The 10,081-nt window shown below is 48.2% G+C and overlaps 1 protein-coding gene across 1 annotated transcript in view; it reads left to right on the top strand.

Moving 5' to 3' along the window:
- Window positions 1-4,464: 4,464 nt before the first annotated feature.
- Window positions 4,465-10,081, top strand: part of LOC113210842 (homeobox protein unc-42) — a 19,847-nt gene continuing 14,230 nt past the window's right edge. Inside the window, exons 1-3 of the mRNA XM_052272190.1 lie at window positions 4,465-4,534; window positions 6,771-6,967; window positions 7,187-7,294. Of these exons, the coding sequence (XP_052128150.1) occupies window positions 4,465-4,534; window positions 6,771-6,967; window positions 7,187-7,294 (375 nt within the window). The remainder of the gene's footprint in view (window positions 4,535-6,770; window positions 6,968-7,186; window positions 7,295-10,081) is intronic.

Raw genomic sequence — 10,081 nt, forward strand, 5'->3', positions numbered from 1 at the left:
GGCGCCGTGGACAGGGGCGATAGGCAAGCCCGCCCGCACTCGTGCGTGCGGTACAGTCTAGCTACAGAAGTGCGCGGGGTTAATCAGCCACCTGGTACACACAGCTGGCTGGTGGAGACTTAAACGCCATGCTGCCGGTGCCGGTGTACTCGGTGGTGGTGGCGTCTTATCGACCGTTTTGTTTTAGTTATTAGTGTAACCAAACATGCAGGCGTGGCTACCGTCATTCTAGTTCCGTTTAAAAACGGTTAAATTGGACGTTCATTTTCAGTTAATATGGACGCTACGCAGGTAGCCGTATGTCTTACAGTGATTTCTGATACTGGAGGTAAACGTGGAGGTTTAGCGTAATGGTGATTAATAAAAAGGGGGCGGTGTTAGCTACACTGTTAAATTCCTGCAAAGCAACGCTTTGCAGAACGGCGAAGAATTTAGATCCTTTGTAATTACACAGTGTTTATTTTGCAATTACAAAGTCATGCTTTGCAATTGCAAAGTGATGCTTTTCAGCGTGTTTTCATTGCTTCGCAATTGCAAAGCATCACTTTGTAATTGAAAAGCAAATGCTTCGTAATTACAAGGAATATAAATACTTCGCAGTTCTGCAAAGCGTTGCTTTGCAGGATTTTAACAGTGTAATGATTATAGAGGTGAGTCCCCTGACCGAGCACTGACAACAAAACACCCTGCATCCCCGCTAAAATCATCAGTCGACCCTTTGAAACCTATGAACACGGACTTCGTGGCGGCTTCGTATAAACATGCAGTTCCATGGAGCTCTGTATAAACACGGAGTTCAGCAGATCGCCGTATAGCGTCGTAACTATGGTTTTTTGATCATTGGGCGTTAGGAAGCGTCTCGTATAGAGAAAAAAAAATGACTATCGATCAACTAAATCGACGCGTCCTAACAACAATATTCTATCTACGGAGCGTCGTTTTCAAAATATCCTATCTACAAAGCGTCGTTTTCACAATGTCCTATCTGCTATGATTTTCTTAAGCAGATAGGACATTGTGAAAACGACGCTTTGTAGATAGGTTATTTTGAAAACGACGCTCCGTAGATAGAATATTGTTGTTAACACGCGTCGAAATACGCAGCCGCTACAAACTCCGTGTTTGCATGTTTTAAAAGACGTTGTGTTGTCGTCCACTGAAGTTAAACTGCTTTCGCAGACATTTTTGGTTACGAATAAGACTCGTTTTGAGTCATTTCGCAAAAATCGCTCTAACGGAGCGATGAAACCTTCGTCGCTCTATTCGGGCAAGAAAGCTCGCTTTACGTTTTACAGTGCAGTCTGCCTCTGCCCCATCAAAAGTGCGACTTAGCTCATCTGTTTTTCCAGTGGCATGTTTACATTTTCTTTCTTCCAAATTAACCACCTGTGTTATGCTACATGTTTGAAAACATATAAGAAATGTGGTTTGAGCGAAGAAAAGTACTGAGATTCTTTGAAAGTTCACTCACGAATAAAGTCGTTCAACCCTTCAACCATTGTTAACTTCAACTCTGTAAAATGTTTTCCTACTAGTTATGCACTTCAGAGTGTTCAACTCAACAGCTGTTCAACTCCTCCCTTGGACCACGTCCACGTAGGTTGGATTGCCCATTGGCTAAGGGCCGTAAGGCGCTGTGGGCATGCGATGCAGTACAACTACAGAAAGTCGTCGGTTTAGTGAAACTTAGAAAAGATAGTAAATCCCAGTCGGTCATTAGTGTGTCTTTATCTTCGCGGTCCATTCATACTCGACACACCATACGGTGCAAGACAAGCGCTGCCGCGGCTCTGGCTCTGTCGCAGTAACAGATGGGGAATTGAAATAGTTGTCATCGGACACATGCTTTCACTGCCGCCGCCCCCGGCCTCCTCCCCTCCCCCCGCCGGCCGGGCCGGGCTGCGTGCAGGCGAGGTGCCGCCGACAAGTTTTTGCCCCCAACTTCCCCTATACTCGCGTGTGAGCTCGACGGGGACGGAGCAGCGCAGGGGATGAGGGAGGCAGCCGATGCAGTCCGACCCCTTCCATTATCGCTTCTTAATTGCAGGCTGCTCGAGAGATTTCGCGGCTCGTACCAGAGCGGAGAGGGAGGGAGAGTGTCGCTGCGGGGGAGAGGGAGGAGGGGGCACCGGCAGGGAGTCTGTCTATCAACCTGCTACTCCCTCCCCCCCCCCCCTCCCCTCCCCTTGCTCAGTCCTTTTCGCGGTTTCACCCTCACCATCGTCCTCCCCCTGCCCTGCTGTTCCATTTGTAGCTTTTGTCGAGCGAGGTAAACGCAGGCATTTCATTTTGGTGTCCGCATAAAACATTCGTCGCTTGTGCATAATGCATCGAGCTGGGCTTTGTCAGGTGGCGGGGCGAGGTAGGGGTGGTGGTAGTGAGGGGAAGGGAGGGAGAGGGGGAGGGGAGGGTAGGGTAGGGGTGCGCCAAAGATGTGCTCATCACGGCCGCGGTGACAAAGTGCCTCATTAATGTTGCACTCGACAAAACGGTACAGGGCAGCAGCGGGGCCAGCAAGGGATCTAGGGTTGCAGTGGGCGGGAGTGGACAAGAGTTCTCTCTGTACTGCCGTTTAAATTCTAGTTGCTCAAACAATTTGTTTGCAGATGTAAAGGTTCGGAGTCAATTAGGTGAAAGATTCGGCCCGAAGTGTACGTTTTCTTTATGTTTTTCACGTGTAGCCTTCGCTGTTTGAAGCTACCGTCCTTGTCTCAAGAAGACTACATCCATCAGTACGCCCTACGCTCTGTGTCCGTAATAAAAAGACAACAACTAAGCATGGGCCTCTCAAGAGGAGGTTGGTAATGTAAAAATAAATACAGCGACAGAGAGAACCTTGAGGGGAAATGAAGTTGAGGCAGCGGGGGCTCAATCTGCGCGGTCCCTGTTATCGCCGGTTGATAGAGTGGCGGGGTGTGTCCGGGGGTGGGGAGGGGAGGATATCCATTATAAAATCGCCGGGGGCTGAGTCGGGCTCATCGCACTGTGCAAGTGACCGGGCAGCAGTCGCCCCGACTGGCCGGCCGTCCTGCCGTATCGCACTTGCCACTTTGTGCAACCCGATCTTTCCTTATCTCATCAGATCTCTCTTACTTACACACACACTCTCTCTCCTTCCCTCCCTCCCTCCCTCCCTGCGGGTATCTGTCCGCGCGATCCCTTCTGGTCTGTGACCTTGCAACACGGAGGGGTGCGTTGCCGCAGCTGATAGGGGTGTCCCCAGCGGCCGCAGAGGCGCCTCTGAGCCTCATATCCTGCTCGCCCGAGAGGGCTTTCAATTCAAGTTGTTGGCAAAGTGTACAGCGCGCGCGTGGCGTGGTCGCAGTGCGCCGTGAAAGAAAAGCACTCCGAGAGCACAACAAACTTAACTAAGAATTTTCATTTTGACCCAAGTGCATAAGTACAAAATTTAAAAGCAGTGCTCTTAAGTTCTTCGGAGAATATCGTGGCAATCCGGGACACGCCCGGAAGCAGGTGTTAGTCAGGCGTTCTATAACACGTACCTCCATCTCCCTCTCACCTTACGTAGTCGGACGTGTTCTATGGTCGCCGCACCCAGAAAAACATACCTTTCATTTCACTTTAAAAAGTCACTGCAAATACTGGAGTGAGAATGATTCTTAAGTCTCAGTCAAATCAAGAGAGATTAACTTTAGGAATCCTCACTTGGAAAGAGCGAGGTTTCCCAATTATCGCTCAAATACAGTGACACTCCTTAATCTATTGCTCTTATCGAGCGAGGAAATCAAACCTTGAATCAAACCTCGCTTTCTAGAGAGCGAGGAAATTTACAGCAAATTCTCGCTGTCCGGAGAGCATGGATCCGTGCTCTAGAATTTTAGCGGTGCCTCCGTTGTTCCAAAGAAAATGTTGTCATTGGTTTACACTGTTAATGAATTTCGTCATTTCACGATAATAATCTGTCACGAATTGTTCGTAATTAAAAGTTACGGGTATTATTTCTCAATTATTTCGAACCGTTCGTAGCGGTGTAACCAACTATTTCGTAATATCACGATTCAATAGTGTTAATTGATCATGATGTTAGAATGTTTGTTTCAGGATCGTTTTTTGGGGACAACAACCGAGTTACAAACTGTTCGTCACTTTACGAAAGAGTTCGTTACTTTAAAATAACGAAGAGTTTGTGTAGAAAAATTAACAGAACATTTTTCGTTAAATTACGATAAAACTCCCAACAGTGATACATTATTAAATTTTTATTTCAAGGAAATTCCCGTTACTCAACTAAATTTAGCTGTACATCAAACTCAAAATTTGCTTTGGAAAACGGCAGCACTTTTGGAAGTGAAATCAAAGTTACGAATTTCTGGGTGAGCAGGTCGCCCGGTTCACCAAACCAAACCCACCAGATTGTGAACCGTTGAGAACTATACGGGCGCACTCAAGGCGGATATCCTCTTGTCATTTGAGAGAAGAAGCCTGTTTCTTGCCTGTCAAAAAATGACAGTGTGGCCATTCCCCTTAGAGTGGGGTGGATGGACGCTGCTCAAGTACGCGTCGTACGTCGCAGGTGGGTGGCTTCTCCGTATTTCCAGTCTGACCTTGTAAATGCTGTCTGCTTTCACATGAGGTGTTTTCGGATCACACCAAAGCTAAAACATCAGCCGTGCCGGCCGCAAGCCACCGGCGCCCGACGAAGGCGCGAACAAACCCGCTCTTCTGTCTGAATGGCGGGGCGTGGCGGGGCGTGGCGGGGCGTGGTGGGGCGGGGCGTCTCGGCCCTGACCTGCCCCAACGGACTCCTGGGCAGAGCGCCGCCGTGCGCCGCGCGGCCCTTAACCTGTTTAGCATAATCGCGTTGGCAATGGACCCTGATTGGGTTGTGTGGCGAGCGGGCTGCCAGACTAGCGGAGCTCGCCACCGGCACCAGGGCGGCGCCACGCCGGCCGCGGCGCCTGGTGGGGGCCGCACACGGCGGCACCCAACGTCCTGTTTGCTCTGCCCAACCTGATCCAGCCGATCCAATTTTTAAAAAGTCCCCAAGACTGTTTCTAACCGAATGAAAAGTGCCCCCCCCCCCTCCCGGCCCACTTTTCCTCCATTTTCCTTGTTAACACGTTCAGTCCCTGTGCAAATTAGAAATGTGGCGTTTTTCCATCAATTAACACTGGAAACACAAAGGTAGGACTTAATGCCTTTCTATATAGAGGTGTTAAATTTTAATTCCTTTGCAAAGGTACAAAAGTGTCCAAAGGCATTCAATTTTAACACCTTTCGGCAGTTTTAATGCCTTTGCAGGGTTGCTAATTTTAATACCTTTGCAAATGCATTAAAATCAGTCGAGTCCTACCTTTGTATTTCCAGTGAATGCATGTCCACCATGTGGCCACGTGGAAGTCGACGTGTGTTAAATTTTTATACGCCAATGACATATTAAATATAAACACTGGTGACTTTTTTGAACTTTTGACAAACTGCTGTAAACATTTCAGAACGCTCGTGTGTGCACTGCGACAGAGTACTCGGTTTCCAAACAAAAATTAATGTTCCATCATACGAAAATAATTCGCTAAAAACTTGAGGGCTCTATAAATTTGAAGGCTCTTTCAGCGCGTCAACGTTTCTCCATTTTTGTCTTACTCTTTGACGTTCAAAATTCTAAACCATAGCAGGAGAAGATGAAAGCTTCGAGCAATATTTTTCTCTTTCCTGAAATGTCTATGCCCTAAACGAATACGTGCTTTTTTGGTGCAAATTTTGTGCTTAAATCCTGCAGGCACATTTTCTTATCACAACGCTTTTATTTACTGGGCACAAGGTAAAGTCAAGATTGTGCTCAGCACATCATTGAAAATGCTAGAGTCGGATATCTCGCTCTCAGGAGAGCGAGATCAGTGACACTGTCCTGAGAGCGAGATATCTGACTCTCAGTCAATTTGTGTCATAATTTGCGATCCTCAATCTATTAGAGTGAGGTTCCTCACTGCAATTAGGCGAGGCCATGGAAATCTTACTCCTTCAAAGTGATAATTCGATGCATATGCCTCAACTAAGGTGAGCCTTATAATCATCGCTCTGATTGAGCGAGGCAAAATTGTCTCACTCATTTCGAGAACGACACCTCCATCAAAGGTTTTTTGAGATGTTCTTGTTTCAAGAATGGTTTTTTTATCATCAGAATTTGATTATTTAATAGCCCTGGTGCCTGCGTAAATGTCTATCTGCACGTCTATCCTCTAACAAAGAAAAACTTGAGCTAGACTTTTAAGATTTTCTAAGTGTCTAGGGACACTGCTGGACACCGAAATGGTCATCTTGAAAAGGCAAAGGTACAACTCCACACCATTTTGGGGGGGGCCTTATTTTAGTGCCTTAACAGAGGCACCAATAAATAAGCAACCCTGAGGCACTAAAATTCCCTAAAGTTGTTGTGTTAGTGCCTTTTGATACCTTACCTACACCACTTACAGAGACCGTAACGAAAATGTGTTCTTTGTAGTGCCCTTCGAAAAAAAGAGTCCTTAACTCTTGTGCAGAGCCTTAAATTTTTGAGATCAGTGTCCTTATGTCAATAAAATATTACTTGTTTAGAGCGTGAATAGGGGTTGAAGTAAGAACATTTACATTTAAGAAAACTCAAATCAAAGCTTTTAATGAGGAAAATACTTTTTTGGTGTAGATTTATCAGAGGATGAAGCAGGAAGGATAAAATCGACAAAGAGAACCTCTAGGGGGTCTTAAAGATGGAACGCAAGCAGTACATCACAATACCATGCAATTTAAGTATAATAATCTGTTTGTTGCAGGACTCGAGGGTGCATTCAAAAAGCTGAAGAACGAACCCCAGACCCTAGTGGGTAGCGGGGGACCGTCGCCGACCGGCTCGGGTGGTGGCGTCGGCGTTGGTGTCGGCGGCCTCGGCTCGGGACATACGGGCCACCACCCCACCTCCAACACCTGTCCCACCCCCGCGAGAAGGCGGCACCGGACCACATTCACTCAAGTAAGACGAGGGCCAGCTGCGCCACAACTTATGTTACTTTTTTTTTCTATAAAAGTCGTACTTTCCTCGGCTTTTCCTTCTTTCTCCGAGAGGGCTTCCGGTTCGCCTCCCTGTCTCGGGTATAACTTGACCCCCCCCCCCCACTCCCGCCCCTCTACAACGTGTCTGCACCACACGTCGGATGGACGAGGAACTTCCACCGCCGCCCTCTTGTTTCAGGAACAACTAGCGGAACTCGAGGCGGCCTTCGCCAAGTCGCACTACCCCGACATCTACTGCAGAGAGGAGCTGGCAAGAACGACCAAACTCAACGAGGCCAGGATCCAGGTAGGACGCCGTGATTTATAAACCGCCAACAACTAGTGGCAAAGAAGTAGAAGGATCGCTAGTGTATCAGATTGGCGTACGTCCGCTTTGGTGAATCGCAGGGCGCTGTGTAGTCTGATGCGATATTTGTGCGCGCTGGGCCGTGTGGGCGAGCCCTTCCTGCCTCCATTTCTCCCCGCCCTCAAATTTCGAGGCGTAGGAGGGGGAGGGGCAGTGGAGCGGGGCTCGACCAAACATAAACCAATCTAACCGGGATTCGGAGAATCCGCAGCTGCCCCATCATGAAAAATGTGGGTCGGATACTAGGAGCAGCTCCGATCTCTCACTCTCCCTCACACAGGCTAGCCGTCAACATTGGCCTCAGGGCACTTAATCAACTTTTAGACCGCTACGCTTCGGTAAAAGCCGAGGGGGCAATAACTCCCTTTTGAAGTGTGCACATGATTCCCGAAATACTTGATTCCCAGTGATTCCCGGTTATTCCCGCCAGCCAATATTTATTTCTCTGGTTTTCTAGTGGTAGAAAACGCTTATTTCGACTAATTTGTACCAGTTCTGCTAGTTTCCTGCTCAGTTTAAACGATTTCTGTTGATTTCGATCAATTCTTATCGTGATGATTCCCAGGCAGGTGTACACATGATTCCCGGAGTTCTTGCCCCCTCGGTAAAAGCTATGGCGGTCATTAGAACAAGACTTTTTCACACTAGTTAATATTCCCCCTCGAACTAAGTGCTTGGTCCACTGCAAAGTCATTTTTGTTGCACAACATGGACATTGTGTTTTCTGTAAAGTGGGAGTAGGGAATAACTTTCACATACTGTCACATTGAGATTTTAGGAATCCATCAACATCCTTTTAAAGGTGCTGAATGTTAACGTCTTAGAAAGGCACGAAAGTGTCTAAAGGCACTAACATTTAGCAACTTTGCTGCATTTTAGTGTCTTTCCAGGTGCGCTCTGTAAAGGCACGAAAGTCATCAACACCCAGAGAAGGATGTTGATTCCTACCTTTGTTTTTCCTGTGTAACCGAAATGACAAATCAGTCAAGTTGACAAAACCTTTTGTAGCCCGCCCTTCTGCTTTAGAAAAGATAACTAGCGGGCTTATGCAAACGACCTCGTGTCTGTCTGTGTGTCTGTCTGTCTGTTCCAGTAGAAGTATATGTGCTAAAGACTGCAAATTTTTAGGGTATCTTAAGGTTCACTCCGAGAAAAAGAAACGCCTACGTCAAATCCTGGCAACCACCCCCACGGGGCTGAAAGGGGCGATCAAAGAAAAACGGAAAGGGCAAAAAAGTTGGAAAAAAATATTTTTTTATGATCTTCGAAGGGGAAACTCTTGAAAGTAGAGCCCAGCCTGGGCCCAGGCCCAGGCTGGGCTACTTGGAGCCAGATTTGGAGCTTCTGGCTCATTAGAGCTCCCGGCTCTCTGGAGCTGTCGGCTCTTTGGATGCCGGCCCTTGACGATTGACTCTTGTGGTTGTCATCCTTTTGGGGCTTCCGGCCCGTATGGAATGATGTAGCTGTCGGCCCTTAGGGTTGTCGGTCCTTGGGAGCGTCGGCCCTCTGGGCTGTCGGCCCTAGTCGGCCCTTGCGGCTGTCGCCCCGTGTGTCCTCCCGGCTCTGCCGGGTCCCTGCTGCGTGCGTCGCGCTGTGCAGGCGAGGTGGGGGCAGAGCGGGGAATGATTCGATCAAATATCACGGCGAATGACTCGGACAATGGAATCAGGCCGGTCGTCTCGTCCTCCTAGGCCTGGCCCTGCTGGGGAGGGCGGCGGGGCAGGAGAGGAGCCACCGGAACTGTCCTTGGGGTGAATTGTGGAATCGAGGTCGTTTCTACTCTAGATTTTTACGTACAGTTGTAGAATACACATAGTGTCACCGTGGTATTATGGGACAACGAGCACTTGCAAAGTTAAATACTTCGTAGTTACAGAGGATCTTGCTTTTCAGAACTTTAACAGTGAGCACGTGCACCAAGTCCTACTTTCAAATATAGAAATTATTATCTTATGTGATGTTCAAGACAGAATTCATCTCCTCGGCAAATGATCAATGTCTGAATTTTGAGGGAAAAGAGAAAACTTTGGGGTACTGCCGTAATTTGGGAAAAACTGCACAGATTTTGTCTGAAAGTCTCCTCTAAAAGTAATGGTACTCCCGTATGTCATCTGTACCAGTATTTGGCCAGTAGCCTCGCCAATTTTTGCATGGATGTGGTCTGGTCTGTGGTCAAGGAATGCCCTTCTCTTCGTGTCTGCAGTTTTCAGATTGCATAGTCATGATGACACTATGCTGGGAGGCCGCGGTGGTCCACCCGCCCAGCCAGGCGACGCAGCACACCACACTCCCCCCGGTCGACCCCGCCCCGCTCCTGCTCGGGCGAGCTCACTTCCTGCCTGAGGTTCCTGAGGGTTGCACTAGCCTGCTTCCTGGCCCGTGGTGGCTATGGGCCATGTCATGAGTTAGGGGGTGGAGTAGATGGTTGAATTAGTGAATTATGACGCGCTTTGGCTTCGAGTGGTTAATTTTATGACACGGGCTCCTGATGCGGAGCCACACCCTATTTGCTTATTCCCCTAAAACCAAACCTCAACTCATCAGAAGCCTCAGGAATCTATTAGCGATTAGCCGAACTCGTTATGTTCCCTGAGAATCATAAGCCTATCACAAGGGGAGTGGGATAGCCACCTGACAACCATCTCTGTATCGGCCAATGAGTCAATGAGACACTCCACTGCTGATGAGATCGAGCAAACAACCTCAGATTGTTCCTCCCCCCTACCC

The sequence above is a fragment of the Frankliniella occidentalis genome, unplaced genomic scaffold (assembly GCF_000697945.3).
Source record: "Frankliniella occidentalis isolate FOCC.00 unplaced genomic scaffold, Focc_3.1 Scaffold194, whole genome shotgun sequence".
Lineage (NCBI taxonomy): Eukaryota > Metazoa > Arthropoda > Insecta > Thysanoptera > Thripidae > Frankliniella > Frankliniella occidentalis.